The sequence below is a fragment of the Chrysochloris asiatica genome, unplaced genomic scaffold (genome assembly GCF_000296735.1).
Source record: "Chrysochloris asiatica unplaced genomic scaffold, ChrAsi1.0 scaffold00196, whole genome shotgun sequence".
Lineage (NCBI taxonomy): Eukaryota > Metazoa > Chordata > Mammalia > Afrosoricida > Chrysochloridae > Chrysochloris > Chrysochloris asiatica.
In genome coordinates, this window is record NW_006408714.1 from 5781619 (window position 1) to 5798612 (window position 16994).

Here is a 16994-nt window from a genome sequence, read left to right on the forward strand (position 1 = left end):
ATCAGTAAATGTTTTAAGTCCTCTTCACTTTCAGCAAGCAAGGTTGTATCATCTGCATATCACAGGTTGTTAATGAGTCTTCCTCCAATCCTGATACCATGTGTTTTTTTGTTTTTTTTTTTCATAGAACCCAGCTTCTTGGGTTATTTGCTCAGCATACAGGTTGAATAAGTATGGTGAAAGAATACAACACTTGTACTATATACCCTATAAATAAATTCTCTTAAACTTCATTGAAAATCTTTTGAAAGTCTTAGGAAAGATATAGATGAAAAATATGATTTAAAGGTCTCTCTGAGAAAACAGCACAACAGATACAAGTATGACTTAAGAAATTCATGAACCCCATATTCATCCATGACTTTTAGACTTTTAGAACCCGTGATAGAAGTAGCACTTGATATTGTTCTCTAGTTATCTAGTAATATACATGCAGACAGAGGAACATCTATCTATTCAACATATACAAGAGAGTATAAAATAATAAAAATATCATAAGAAGCCATCTGTAAGTTAGGGTTCTGTGTCAACTTGAGTAGGCCAGGATTTCCAGCAGTTTAGCAGTTGGGATGTGCTTATTCCTATGATGATGAAACCTAATACAGGCATAGTTAACTCTATGATGATTTGCTATAAGCAGGCAATCGATTGAAAGGATGTTTCCTTGAGTTTGACCTGTTCCCAATATAAGGGACACAAGAGAAAGGCTCTCTCTTCTGTTGGGGACCTGGGACTCTCCATTGTAAGTCATTTCCTTGATAATAAACTTCTCTCTTGATATATACTTAAATATGTTTCACTGGTTTTGATTCTCTAGAAAACCTGGCCTAAGATGCCATGTGAATATATTCATCCAACGCTGGATGAAATTAACAAATTTCTTGGGAAATATATAGTACCAAAGTTGACACAAGAAGAAATAGAAGATGATGAACACCAGTAAGAATAAAAGGAATTGAAATCGTGTCCAAAAACTCTTCTTCACACACTCCCACACCCAAAAGATGGCTTTTCAAGTGAACTTTACCAAACATTCCATTCTCACCCAAGTTTCTATTAAACCTTTGCTTATCACATTCCATTTGCACACAATACTCACCACAAAAGGAAGTGGTTGCCAATCTACTTCTCTCTAGTGGAGGGGCCCATTTGCTCCATATCCCATGACAGGCTGGGTAAGTGACGCCCTTTGGTGGGAAAAAACTATTTATCACCATTGAAATCTTAGGGTTATGGAAATTTAGTACCAATGTTATTTTCTATAGGATGAGTACAAGGTCCTAAGGAAAACTGCTGTCCATGGACTCCTCTGCCTCCTGGAAATACTATGTAGAAAGCTTTTAACCTAGGCCAGATAAGACATGGCCATTTTTTAATGGCAAGTACAAATTCTCCTCAGTCTCCAGTTATGCCTTTCACCTCCATTTTCTTCCAGATTAAAGTAACAGAAAATATTTAACATTGCACAATTAATCTTTAATTCTGAATATCTTGAGTAATTTGGGGTACCTTTTAGGGAGGTACTAAGCTCAGTGATTCCCAAAGAAAAGGACTCCATCCATGGGAAGCTAACATTCAGATTCTTGGAACTCAAACTAATTTCAAGTAGTATCTGAACTCTAAGCCTTATAAAACAATTAGTATTTTCCTATTATTTTGATCTTGCCACTATTTGATTTATGCAGGGTAGGGCAGGAAAGATATTGTTTTAAGTGCATTAAAATTTTCTCTGATTTACCTAACTCCATGGAAAAAGAAGGGACTCTAAGTAAGCCAAATTCAGTTAAATGGTACTTTGAGTATCTGTGTGCTGCTGGAGCAAATAGTGATTATTACAGTAAGACAGGCAGTATAGTAATTCAATGACATTGTTGTTGTTGCTAAGTGCTGTTGAGTCAGTTCCAACCCATAGCCACCTTGTGTAAGGTTTCCAAGCAGTGACTGGCGAGTGTGAACCTCTGACCTTGGGGTTCAAACCCACTTTGTGGTCTAGTGCTTATCCTACAATGACACATGATGACTCCATTCAATGAAATATGTCAGTGAAAATTTAAATGACTTTATTCAAAGTCAGCAAGAGCGCTGTCTAAAACTCTGAAAAAAGTATTAATTCATTAACAAAAGATAAACTAAATCATTATTTATCTTAACAAAAGATATACTAAAGAATTCACACCACCTGTACCAAATCTGAATATACTCATCAAGGGAATGAATCACTTGATTTGGGGACTCAGAACTTCAACCTCTGGAGACATATAAGTCAATTGGTATAGCATAGTCTGCAAAGACAAAGTTCTGCAGTCTACTTTGTTAAATAGAAAACTGGGGTCTTAAAATGTTACAGGTGGCCATCTAAGATACAACTATTGGTTACTCCTCATATGCAGCAAATAAGAGTGAAGAGAATCCAAGACTCAAGGAGACAATTGATCCAAAGGACCAATGGACCTCATGGCTTACAGCCTCCACTACCCTGAGACAAGAGAAACTAGATACCTAGTTATACTACCAAGTGCTCTAATCAGGATCACAACAAAAGATCCTGGACAGAGAGGGAGAAGAAATAGAGCACAAAATTCAAAATAATTTTTAAAAACACTAGATTTACACACCTCTAGGAGGGACTGGAATATTTATTTTAATTCTTACTATAACACGTTAAGAGAAGTATCTTTTTTATTGTTTGTTTGTTATTGTTCTTAATATAAATACTCACTAAAACATTTATTTCATCCCACTCAATTCTGAAGGAGAGATAAGTAGTCAAAATTATAATTTAGCATTGATATCTAGAAAATATAGGATTATTTGCCTTATCCAATTTCTTTTTTTAATTTTAATTCTACATATACACAGCCTAATCAAATATATTTATTTATAGATCAAGACAAAGATAATCTTCTGTATATCATTAACATGTCCTTTAAAAATTATTTTATACTGCAGTTGCATACCTCAACAAGTCCCTGTAAGATTCTTACAAAGATGACACACCCATAATGCACTCTGGCTGCTGATGGGATTAGCATATTCAGGGTAGAGGTAAGAAGTATGGCTGCTCCAAAGACCCTGAAACAGAAAGGGAATTAAAAGATTGGTAACACTGCTCAAGTAATTTATTATTTTACATGTACAAACCTAAATTTGTCAATTCACATTACATATTTAAGGTAATTGACAACCACAAGCAATTTGAAAATAAATTGATTCACTAAAAGTATAAAATATGTTCTGAACTTAATTTGGACTATGCATACTTGGACTATGGTAAAATTGTACATTATTGAAAACATAAGAAATTATATTCCAAGGTATCTGTTTTCATCATATAACTTATAGTAAATTGTAAATAGTGAATGATTCATTGTATATGTTTTTGTTCTATATCCATCTACAATACAATCTGCAAAAAAAGTAATAACCTATTTTTCATGCCCACTAGTATATTTCCTTATATCTATTCAGCACATGGCACAGTGTCAACACATAGTAGCATTCACTAAAGAATTTCTGAAAGAATAATTTATTCATGAATGAATACAGTTATGGCTTACATTAAGCAACTATTTGCAACTTCCCTAGAAGCTACACATCCAAAGGTAATATATGAGTGAAATCCTATTTTAAGTGCCCCCAAGAAATCTTATGACTAGATGCTATAGCACACACTTTTATAATACAAATTTACTGTTAGCTTCTCTTGAGTTGACTTCTACTTATTGTTGTTGTTGTTAGGTGCCATCGAGTTGGTACCAACTCATAGTGACCTTATGCACAGCAAAATGAAACAATGTCCGATCCTGGGCCAACCTCACTACTGTTGCCACACTTCAGTCCATCGATGCTGCCAATCCATAGTGACCCTGTGTAGGGTTTCCGAAGAGTGGCTGAGGAGCTTAAACAGCTGACATTGCAGTTCAAACCAACTTTACAGTGCAGTGTGTTAACCCACAGCGCCACACCAGGACTCCAATGTTGTGGACAGGTGGTTAAAATTCAGAAGTTAGTTAACATATCCATGAACAATCTTATTTGCTGTTGATTAGCTGGATAGCTGTCATCTATTCTGGTGAAACAGAAACTAGGAATGATATTTAAATTTCCCAAGACCATGCTGATAATAAATGACAGAATTGAATTTAGACTCAGATCGTTTGATAGCTATTTAACTTATTTTAACTATGACATATACAACTCAGTGACATTAGAATTAAATTCACCATGTTGTGTAACCATCACCATTTTCCATTTTCATATCTTTTTCATCATCCTTAACAGAAATTCAGTACCTCTGTAGTGTAGTGAATTATTTAATGTCTTTTTTAGCCATAGTCTGTAGTCCCACTGAACAATTTTTGGCCTATTGGGTCTGGTTAAGAGAAGGTGTAAGAGGATGCTGATAGAATAATATCATTCAGTTATAAGTGGTTAACAGAGTTACCCATGATTGAAAAAAACGTGAAACTTATATAAAATGAGCCATCGCAGAAGCAAGAAGGGACATCTCACTACTATCAAAAGAGAAGAACCAGGAATGAAGCACATTCTTTGGACCTTGAGGTCCTTGCTCATTGAGGCTTCTTTTTTTTTTTTTTTGACCCAGGGACAGAAAGCTGTGACAACAGAAAGGTGACAGAGAAGCAATAAACAACAGAACCAAGAGTCAAGCACAAGTCAGAGAGGTGGTTTTCCCCGCCCATGGAGCAAGTAAAGGTGAGTGACTTTGGGTAGCAGGTTTGCTTGTAGAGTGGGGTGCCTCCAGGCATTGAATTGGGGAAGCTAGGTATGCTGACTCATGGAGCTAGGCAGAGTACCTTCAAGCTGCGGCTTTGGTGGAATGGTGTGCCCTGTGGGTATTTATCAATAGCCCTCAAAGAACTTTGTAGCATCCTGCAGACAGAGGCCTGCCTGTGGTCACAGCTGAGGAGAGGCTGTCATGACTGACCAAACTGTACCTTGAAAATCTCTTACCATACAGAACCTGTTAACTTCCCTAATAAAGCCTATGATTTTGAGTACGGTATCTGAGTTCTGCTTGACCATTGCAATAAATTATCAAACCCACCTGAGAAGTACACTATGCCACAGGATAGACGGTTGGAGCCATTTTATTCCAGCCACTTAAGTAATGTTTCACATTTCCCAGTTCCACCTACCCTTGGTAACTATTAATAATCTTGAAGTCCTGGTGTGGCATTGTAGGATAAGGACACAACCTCAAGGTGGATTTGAACTGCTAGGTCAGTGGTTCAAACTCACCCATTACTCTTCTGAAAGCTCCTACAGGCTCACTATGCAATGGAACCAGTCAACAGCACTTAACAACAACAAGAAAACTAACCACAAAGTCAGCAGCTCAATCTCACCAGCTATTCCTCAGAAACCCTTTCTATACAAGGTCACTATGAGTCGGAACCGACTAGACAGCACTCAACAACAGCAAAAACAACATGCATTTGCGTATTCTAGATATTTTAAATAAATGGTACCATTTAATATTGGAGTACTAGTATGGCACTGTGGGTTAATACGCTGGACTGTAAAATCAATTTGAACCACAAGATTGGCGGTTTGCTCCTTGGAAACCCTATAAAGAGTCACTATGAGTTGGAAACAACGCAATGGTACTAAACAACAACAAACAACAATATAATGTTAGTCTAATTGTATCTGAATTATTTAATTCCGCATGTTTTCAAGGTTATCTATATAATAGCTTGTATTAGGTCCATTTCTCTTTATGGTTGAATACTATTCCATTATATGGATATACCACATTTTGTTTATCTGTTAATCTGTTCATGGATACGTGGACTGTTTCCACTTTTGTTGTTGTAAATAATGTTGCAATGAATATGGGTGTAAAAGTATATTCTTGAGTCCCCATTTTTCAGTATTTCCAGTAGATACCTAGGAGTGGAATTTCTGGGTCACATAGTAAATTTTAAGTCATATGTTGATTTTGTGAGGAACTGATGATCTGTTTTCCACAGTGGCTGCATCATTTTACAATCCCATCAGCAATGGATGAGGGCTGTAATTTCTCTATATCCTCACTAATACTTATTGCTGTCTTCTTTTTTTTTTTTTTTTGCTGTTATCAGCCAACTGCCCCATGGGTTTCCAGTACTATAATCTTTATTGAAACAGACTGTCATATCTTTCTTTTGCGGAGTGGCTGGTGAGTTCAAACCACTCACCTTTTGGTTAGGAGCTGAGCACTTAACAACTGTGCCACCGGGGATCCTTTTTCTGATACTACGTATTCCAAATCATAATGTCTTGGAGTGCAGATTGGGGTCTTTGTTTTAATAAGCAATCCAGGTAATGATTTTGCATGCTATGTTTTAAGAACTAGCACCTTAAAATTTCCCTCCGTGTGTATCTAATACATAATATTCTTTTCTTATAATGAGTTGAAGGTATAATGCATAAATTTGATTTTCAAAGATTAGAACGTTCAGTAACACCAGTCTCCCTCTTTGGAGTGTTTTAAAATACTCATGTCTCTATAGAAGCTGAATAATTTGATCTGTTCTTTAGTTGAGGGTTTCTGAAACTCTACCATTGACACTATTGACAGGAGTCTTGGTATGGCCCTACAGGATCATGTGCTGGATTACAAGGTAGGATTGAACTGCATGGTCAGCAGTTCAAACCCACCAGCTGCTGCTCAGAAACCTTACACATGGTTGCTATAAGTTGGAATCAACTTGACGGCACTTAACATCAACAACATTTATTGACAAATAGGGTCTGCCCTATTTATAATAGAATGTTCAATAGTATCACTGGCCTACATCCAGTAGCCAAATTCAAGCTGGATTCAGAAGAGGATGTAGAACCAGGATTGCTGACATCAAATGGATCTTGGGTGAAAGCAGAGAATACCAGAAAGATTTTTACTTGTGCTTCATTGACTATGCAAAGACTTTTGATTGTATGGATAATGACAAGCTATGGACAGCATTGAGGAGAATGAGTATTCCAGAACACTTAATTGTGCTTATGAGGAACCTGTACATAGACCAAGAGGCAGTTGTTCAAAAAGAACAAGGGGGACACCAAATGGTTTAAAATTAGGAAAGGTGTGTGACAGGGTTGTATTCTTTCACCATACTTATTGAATCTGTATGGTGAGCAAATAACCCCAAAAAACTGGATTATATGAAGAAAAACATAGCATCAAGATTGAAGGAAAACTCATAAACAACCTGTGATATGCAGATGATACAACCTTCTTGCTGAAAGTGAAGAGGACTTAAAATACTTATTGATGAAGATCAAAGACCGCAGCCTTCGGAATGGGTTGCACCTCAACGGAAAGAACACAAAAATCCTCACAACAGGGCCAATAAATAGTATCATAATAAAAGGAGAAAAGACTGAAGTTGTCAAAGACTTCATTTTCCTCAGATCAACCATAAACAATCACGGAAGAAGTTGTCAAGAAATTAAATAATGTATTGCATTAGACAAGTCTGCAGCACAAGACACCTTTAAGATGTTAGTTTGAGGACTAAGGTACACCTAACCCCAAACACAGCATTTTCAATAGCCTCATATTCATGCAAAAGTTTGACAATGAATAAGAAAGATAATAGAAGAAGTGATGCATTTTAACTATTGTGTTGGAGGAGAATATTAAAGGTACCATGGGCTGACAAAAGAACAAACCAATCTGTGTTGGAAAAAGTACAGGCAGAATGCTCCCTGGAAATCAGGATGGTCAGATTGACCTCATACTTCAGACATACTATCAGAAGGGACTAGTCACTGGAGAAGGATATCGTGCTTTTTAAAATGGAGGGTCAAAGAAAACGAGGGAAACCCCCAACAAGATAGATAGGCACAGTGGCAGTGGCAATAGGCTGAAATATAGCAATGATTGTCAGGTTAGCACAGCACCAAGCAGTGTTTGTTTTGTTGTGCATAGGGTCACTATGACTCAGTATCAACTGGAGGGCACCTACCAACAAAAACATACCCAACAGTTCACTTTCTCCAATTTTGGCAACTAAAAATATCTGTAGACATTGGAAAATCACCCCTCAGTAAAGATGAAAAAAATGAAGAAATATTTGTTTAATACCCATGTTTTTTGTTTTTAGCGGCTGACCTGTCAGTCCCTCATCCATGGTAATGTCGTGCATACTCAGATGGGTTCTTTTTAATCCATTGGGTTTCCATTGATTGAGTTTTTGTTGTTGTTGTTGTTGTTGTTGTTTAGAAATAGATCATCAAGCATTTCTTCTTAATTTGTTTTAGTTCGGATGCTCTCCTGAAACTTGTTCAGAATGATAACAATGCAGAAGTCTCCACTGAGAGACAAATGGTGGCTCTATAGGGAGGACCATTGGCTAGGAATGGAGTCCATGTCTCCTACATGTTGTTGTTATCAGGTTTGTTCTAGTTGGTACCAACTCATAGTGATCTTATGCACAACAGAATAAATCACTGCCTGGTCCTGCGCCAACCTCACAATGGATGTTATGTTTGAGCCCATTGCTGCTGTCACTGGGCCAATCCATCTCATTGGGGGTCCTCATCTTTTTCACTGACCCTCCACTTCACCAAGCATAATGTCCTTCTTCAATGACTGGTCTCTCCTGATAATATGTCCAAAGTATGAGAGATGAAGTCTGGCCATCCTGGCTTCCAGGGAGCATTCTGGCTGTACTTCTTCCAACACAGATTAGTTTGTGCTTTTGTCAGTCCATGATCCTTTTAATATTCTACTCCAACACTATAACTCAAATGCATCAATTCTTCTCCGATCTTCCTTATTCGCTGTGCAATTTTTGCATGCAGATGAGGCTATTGAAAATACCATGGCTTGGATCAGGTGCATCTTTGTCCTCAAACTCCTCTTTGTTCTTCAACTCTTTAAAGAGGTCGTGTGCAGCATGTTTGCTTAATGCAATACATGGTTTGATTTCTTAACTGCTGCTTCCATGAGTGTTGATGGTTGACCCGAGGAAAATGAAGTCTTGGACAGCTTCAATCTTTTTTCATTTATCTTGATATTTATTAGCCCAGTGGTGAGGATTTTGTTTTCTTTGCATTGAGTGGAGTCTTCCACATGGAAGGTGGGTATTCTACCACTCAACCTCTGGTGACTAACATGTCTACTATAAATTTAATGACTGAATTTAATGAGTGCTTATTCAACTTTCTAGATAACATGCTAACACTTCATTTGCTTTAATTTCACAACCACCTAACAAAACAATGATGTGGTTGTTACTAATATACCCATTTTACAGATAAAGAAACTAAGATTGAGAGAAATCAAAAAAGTTGCTCAAGTTATTAGCCATTTCTAAGGGGAAAAGACCTGCTTGAAATCCAGTTCTGTCTCATTTCAAAGGCAATAGTTCACCATGACAATTTGCCTTCTGATTATGCATATACTACATAGTTAGTAAAATCCTGGTTTGGCGCTGTGGGTTAATGAGCCAGACTGCAAATCCATTTGAACTGCAAGGTCGGTGGTTCAGGCTCACCAACTACTCCTCAGAACCCTATACAGGGTCGCTATGGGTCAGAACTGACTCAACAGCACTTCACAACAACAAACGTAGTTAGTAATATGCTCAGGAGTCTAACAGTAAATATAAATAGTAATGTGCACAAAGCTATTTTAAATCACACTATGAAATAAAATGGCAACAGGTCAGTTTAAATATGTACTTTCAGCTCTTGCTCTGAAGAGTGTTTTTAATTATACAATCTTGTGCCATTTCTGTTCCCCAGAAGATGTTTATTTGTATTTTATTGACTATGCAAAGGCATTTGATAGTATGGCTCATAACAAACTATGTATAACATTGTGAAGAATGAGAATGTCAGAATATTTCATTGTGTTCATAAAGGTCTTGTACATAGAATAAAAGGAAGCGTCCCCAACAGAACAAAGGAATGCTGCATAGTTTAAAATCAGGAAAAGTGTTTCTCAGAGTTGTATCCTTTTGCCATACTTATTCAATCTGTATGTTTAGCAAATAAACTGAGAAGCTGGACTGTATGAAGACGAATGTGGCATCAGGATTGGAGGAAGGCTCATTAACAGCATGTGATATGTAGATGACACAACCTTGCTTGCTGATAACAAACAGGACCTGCTAATGATCAAAAACTACAGTTTTCAGTATGAATTATAACTCAATATAAAGAAAACAAAAATCATGACAACAGGATGTTTAATAATATCCAATAAAAAACATCATGATAAATTGAGAAAATAATACAGATAAAAGTCATTTTACTTGGATCCACAATCAACACCCATGGAAATAGTAGTCAGCAAATCAAAAGGACATATTGCACTAGTCCAATCTGATGCATAAGACCTCTTTAAAGTGTTAAAGAAAACAAGATGTCACTCTGCGGACCCAAGCTATGGTATTTTCAGTGGTCTCATATGAATATGAAAGCTGGATAATAAATAAGGAAGATCAAAGAGTGGTTGTATTTCAGTTATGGTGCTGATGGAGAATATTATTGAAAGTACTATGAACTGCCAGAAGAGCAAACCGATTTGTCTTGAAAGAAGTACAGCAAGGGCAGCTCTTTATCAACAAGGATGGAAAGAGTTTGTCTCATGTACTTTAGACTAACTATCAGGAAGGACCAGTCCCTGGAAAAGGCATCATTCTTGGTAAGATGGAGAGCCAGCAAAAAAATAGATCTCCAAAGAGATGGATTGGCACAGTGGCTTCAATAAGCATTGCATAAATGGTTATCCAACAACAATCACACTGTCAATTGTGAATTTGGCACAGGATTAGGCAGTTCTTTGTTCTGTGTTACATTGGGTCATTATGAATTGGAACCCACTGACTGGCACCTAACAACTACAACAATATCTTTTGGGGAACAATAAACATTATGACATAATATAAGTTAAGAATACAACTCTGGGTTTACACTGTAAGAATTCAAATTCCAAATTGAAATCTTACTATCTGTAAGTTGTTACTACCTAAATTCTCTGAACCTCATTGTCTCCATCTGTAAAATGGAGATATTAAGCATCCACAGTTCAGAAGATTACCATGAAGATTAAATGACTCAATTAAGAAAGCATAGTGATGAGTTCATAGTATATGGTTTATAAATGTGAGCTATTATTATATATAAGGAGCTCTGGTAGCGTAGTGGTTACGAATCGGGCTGCAAACCTTAAGGTCAGCCGTTCAAAACTACCAGCCGCTCCGTGGGAGAAAGATGAGGCTTTCTACTCCCGTAAGGATTTACACCCTCGGAAACCCTGTACAGGGTCGCTATGGGTCGGAACCGACTCAAAGGCACTTAACAACAACAACAACATTATTATATATGGAAATTTCCTAACATTCAAGAGTTTTCCAAGAATTGTTATTTTTCATTATTTTCTTCTAGAATGTACTAGCCCTGACTAAACAATGCAATTTCTGTGACCACGGAATTAGAGTTACCTCATGAGATTCTGGAATGCTAGCAGCTTAAAGTGCATGAGGCTATCTGTTGATGTTGTTGTTAAGTGACATCAAGTTGGTCCTGACTCATAGCAACCCTGTATAGGGTTTCTGAGGAGTGACTGGTGTGTTTGAACTACCAACCTTGTGGTTCAAATTGACCTTACAGTCCAGTGCTAAAGCCCTACAGTGCCACACCAGGACTCCATGAGGATATATGTTGTTTCTGTGTGCCGTCGAGCCTGTTCCGACCCATAGCGACACTGTAGATGGTTTCTGAGGAGCAACTGGTAGGTTTGAGCCACCAGCCTTGTGGTTCAAACTGACTATGTGGTCCAGCACATTATCCTGCAGCATTATAAGGATATATAATGGGAATTTTATCTCCCACTCTGAAGTATATGGAACTTACCCAGATGCAGCAAGCAGCCTCTTAATCTGTGCTCCAATACTAAAGCCACTCCATCAAGTCAGTTTTGACTCTCAGCAACCACTATAGGGTTTCCAAAACCATAAATTTTTACCTGGGAGCAGATGTCCTAATCTTTTTCCTGCAGTTACTGGTGGATTTGAAACCTTGATCTTGCCATTAGCAGCACAATTCTTAACCCACTGCACCACCAGGGCCCCTTGTGACCCAACAGTCCATCTAACATATCTGACATCAAACAAACCCACTGTCTTTGAGTTCATTAGAATTCATAGTGACCCTATAGAACAGACGAGAACTGCTCCATAAGACTCCTGAGAATAAAACTTTAAGGAAGCAGATAGCCTCATCTTTCTCCCTAGGAGTGGTTGGTATGTCTGAACTGCTGACCTTTCAGTTAGCAGCCCAATGCTTAAATTAACTGTGCCGCCAGTGACACAGCAAACAGAGGTCCAAAATAATCAAGGAAAAATGATGATTTTGTCTAAACCAAATACACTTGTCTTGTTGTTGTTAAATGCTGTTGAGTTAGTTCCTACTCATAGCAATTCTCTATAGAGTTTCGGAGGAGTGGCTAGGGCTTGAACCACTGACCTTGTAGTTAGCAGTCCAGTGCTTATCCTACAGTACCATGTAGTACTCCATACCTGTCTTAGGATCTCCCATTCTTACCTCCAATACCGATGTGTGTATATATATACACATATATGCATACACACATGCTCCTGTTTTCCAACTAGTCAGTTGTCTCTCAGGTATTTCTGAAGCACTCTAGATTCCTTTTATAAGACTTAACACAAAACACCATGTATCTCCTCACTTCATTTATTTCTCTTGGAGACAAGCATTCAGGTATTTATGTTTTGTTTTTAATTTCACTTCTGCAAGCTTCATTGTATTAAGTGCCTGGAAATTTTGAATTGCCGACCTTGCAGTTCAGATCAACCTTGCAATCCAGTGCATTATCCCACAGCATCACACCAAGACTCCATAGTATTAGTAGATTATTTTGTATACGGCATCCACTTAAGAAATGAGCACCCAATTATTTTTGTCAAAAGACTTTTAAAACAGTGTAATAATAAGTTCCCTGCCTGAAGTATATGTATCTTCAGGTCTGACCCTATAGGAGGGACTAGATGTAGGCGAATCCTACATCACCACATCAGTATATACAAGGGAGCTTCAAAAAGTTCATAAGAAATACGGAATTAAAAGAGAAAGAATTTTTCCATGAACTTTTTGAAGCCTCTTTGTATCGCCTCTTAAATAACCTCAACATGTATCAGGGTTTAATGTGCTTGGCTCTACTGTATTATACTTGCTTAACACTCATCAACTTTGTTCGCCCTGACACTGCCCCTCTCCAAAGTATACCTTTGCTATTTTGACAAAGGAAAATAATTACATACTAGAAAACATTGAATATACATGGACATTTTATTATTCCTAGTATTGGCCTCAACTTTGATACATATAATTAAGTTTTACACTATTTCCCTGAAAATTATGTCCACGATAGTAGGAATTTCAAATTTATCACTAGTCAAAAGACTTATCTATCTAGCAAGCATAACCTGCAAATAAACAAATCTTTTAAATTATTTCACAAGCATGTATTTGCTCTTTTCTATGGACCTAGTCAAGCACTAAGTAATAAAATGATTTTTTTTTTTAAAGAAACTGAAAATTAGTTTTTTTAATCAAGAACACTGATATTCAATCAGAGAAAAGTGTTTAATAAAGAAGTGCATAATTTGAAATCAGACATATTTGAGTTCACATGCCATCTCTTTCTCTTACCAGCTAGGAGTCTTTTGGAAAATAAATCTGTGTTGAAAGTCCCGGCGTGACACTATAGGGTAAGCACTGGACTGCTAACTTAAAAGTTGGTGGTTCAAACCTACCAGTTCTACCTTGGAAACCTTATACATGGTCATTATGAATAGGAAGAGAGTAGACAACACTTAACATATTATGTTCAGTTTCTTCACCTGTAAACTAATTATAATAGTCCTACCTTATATAGTCATCGTGAGGAACAAAAAATGACTCACATAAAGATGACCAATATGAGGAGATTTTAAAAAGCTCACAGAAATAAAAGTTACTGAAAGGTAATGGAATTTTCCACAAACTTTTTGAAGGACCCTTATACACACTTTTATCTATTGCCTGAAATGGAGAACTAATACAACTTTGAAGATGAATAAGAATCCATATCCTCTCTCTTTCGCTACCCCAATCCAAATCTCTACTATTTAGAGGAAGGACGACATTTTAATCACATTTTACCTACTGGAATGTTCTTCTGATGACCACACATCCATTTCCATTTCATGTGGTGAGAATGACACTTCCATCATTTGACTCAGCTGAATTTTCAATTTTTAAAAACTTTCCCCATTCTAATCTGAAAGTCCAATTTTCTAGATTCCCTCCCCTCACTGCATATTGGGAAGAAGAAGGCTGTCCTCCATTTCAGTATATAAAAATATATTACTGCTTGACTTCAGTAGAGCTAAAGAAAACACTTGTGCTGTTTGAGGTTTATTTTTGCAATCGTTTTATCTTTTGATACTCCACTGTGAGGTCTTTCTTTTCAGGTGCAATTTTCTATTTGTTCCATAGGGTAAACATGAAATTTCATAGTATCAAATAATCACATAGATTTTCTGAGAATTTTTTATGAATTGGTGATAATAGGAGAGATGTTCAAGACTCTATTCAACCTAATTATCAATTATTCACTTTTAAAATTAATGTTTGATTCATGACTTCTAGTGCTTCTTGTTATAATAACCTTTTAAAAAATGTCTAAACTCATTTATAAAAAATGAAATGATAGCAGAAAAATAAAGAAAAGAATTGGACTTTTTGTTGATAAGTGAATTTCTCTAAAAAAAAATTTATCCATTATTTAGATCATTCAGACTTTTCAAATTTTCAACCCACATTCTCTATACTATCAGCTAGTATATTTATTATATTGTATTGCATATTAACCACCACTCCTCTGTCAGTTTGTTGTACTGTGGTGGCTTGTGAGTTGCTGTGATTCTGGAAGCTATGTCACCGGTATTTTAAATACCAGCAGGGTCAACCATGGTGGACAGGTTTCATATGAGCTTCCAGACAGCAACAGACTAGGAAGAAGGAGTGACGAACTACTTCCGAACATTTAGTCACTGAAAACCTTATGAATAGCATAGAAACACTGTCATATATAGTGCCAGAAAATGAGCCCCTCAGATTGGAAGGCACTCAAAACGTGACTAGGGAAGAGCTCACTCCTCAAAGTAGAGCTAACCATGATGATGCTAATGGAGTAAAGCCTGTGGGAGTAAAGCCCATGGGACCTTCATTTGCTGATGGGGCACAACTCAAATTGAAGAGAAACAGCTGTAAAAATCCACTGAAAATAGGAACATGGAATGTACAAAGTATAAATCTGGGAAAGTTGGAAGTTGTCAAAAATGAAATAGAATGCATAAACATCGATATCTTAGGCATTAGTGAGCTAATGGACTGGTCTTGGCCATTTTCAATCTGACAACCACATGGTTTACTATGCTGCGAATGACAAATTGAAGAGGAATTGTGTTGCATTCATTGTCAAAAGGAACATATCCAGATCAGTCATGAGGTACAATGCTGTCTGTGATAGGATAATATGCATGTGCCTACAGGGAAACCCAGTTAACACCTCTATTATTCAAATTTATGCACCAACCACTAAAGCCAACTTCTTCAATCTGAAATTGATCAAACATGCACTCAAGATGTATTGATCATTACTGGTCAATGGAATGCAAAAGTTGGGAGCAAAGAGGAAGGTTCAGTAGTTGGAAAATATGGCCTTGGTGATAGATATGATGCTGGAGAACGTGTGATAGAATTCTGCAAAATCAATGATTTGTACATTTCAAATACCTTCTTTAGACAGCATAAGAGACAACTATATACATGGACTTCGCTAGATGGAATACCTAGTAATCAAATTGACTGCATCTGCAAAACATGATGACAGAAAAGCTCCATATCATCAGTCAAAACAAGGCCAGGAGCAGACTGTGGAGCAGACCATCAACTGCTCATATGCAAATTCAAACTGAAGCTGAAGAAAATGAAAACAAATCCACGAGAGCCAAAATATGACCTTGAATATATCCCACCTGAACTTAGAGATCATCTGAAGAACAGATTTGATACATTAAACACTAAAGACCAAAGACCAGAGAGTTGAGGGATGACATCAAGAACATCACACAGGTAGAAAGCAAAAAGTCATTAAGAAGACAAGGAAGAAGGAAAAAGTCAAAATGGATGTCAGAAGAAACGCTGAAATTTGCTCTCCAGAGTAGAGACGCTAAAACAAATGGAAGAAATGAGGAGGTACAAGAACTGAACAGAAAATTTCAAAGATCAGCTCAAGAAGATAAAGTCAAATATTACAACAAAATGTGCAAAGATCTGGGGTTAGAAAACCAAAAAGGAAGAACATGCTCAGCATTTCTCAAGCTGGGGGAGCTGAAGAAAAAATTCAAGCCTCGGCTTTCATTATTGAAAGATTCTCTGGGCAAATTATTGAATGATGCACAAAGCATCCAGAGAAGATTGAAGGAGTCACTGTACCAAAAGAAAATGGTTGATGTTCAACCATTTCAAGAGGTAGCATATGATCAAGAGCCAATGATAATGAAGGAAGAAATCCAAGGTGCGTTGAAGGAATTGGTAAAGAACAAGGCACCAGGAATTGATGAAATAAATATTGAAATCTTTCAAGAAAGTGAGGTGGCACAGGAGGCACTCACTCATCTCTGCCAAGAAATTTGGAAGACTGATTGGAAGAGATCCGTATTTGTGCCCATTCCAAAGAGATGTGACCCAATGGGATGCGAGAATCATTGGAAAATCTCTTTGCTATCCCATGCAAATAAAGTTTTACTAAAGGTAATACAGAAATGGCTGCAAACATACATTGACAGAGAACTTCCAGTGCTTCAAGCCGGATTCAGAAGAGGCCATGGAATGAGGCTGTGGGTCATGACAAACTATGGATAACATTATGAAGTCTGAGTATTCCTGAATACTTGATTGTG

General features: G+C 37.1%; 1 protein-coding gene across 1 annotated transcript in view; it reads right to left on the minus strand.

Moving 5' to 3' along the window:
- SLC17A6 (solute carrier family 17 (vesicular glutamate transporter), member 6) overlaps positions 1-16994 on the minus strand; it is a 63892-nt gene that overhangs the window by 30441 nt on the left and 16457 nt on the right. The window contains exons 4-5 of the mRNA XM_006872395.1: positions 2958-3072; positions 1100-1187 (exon numbers count right to left, since the gene is read on the minus strand). Of these exons, the coding sequence (XP_006872457.1) occupies positions 1100-1187; positions 2958-3072 (203 nt within the window). The remainder of the gene's footprint in view (positions 1-1099; positions 1188-2957; positions 3073-16994) is intronic.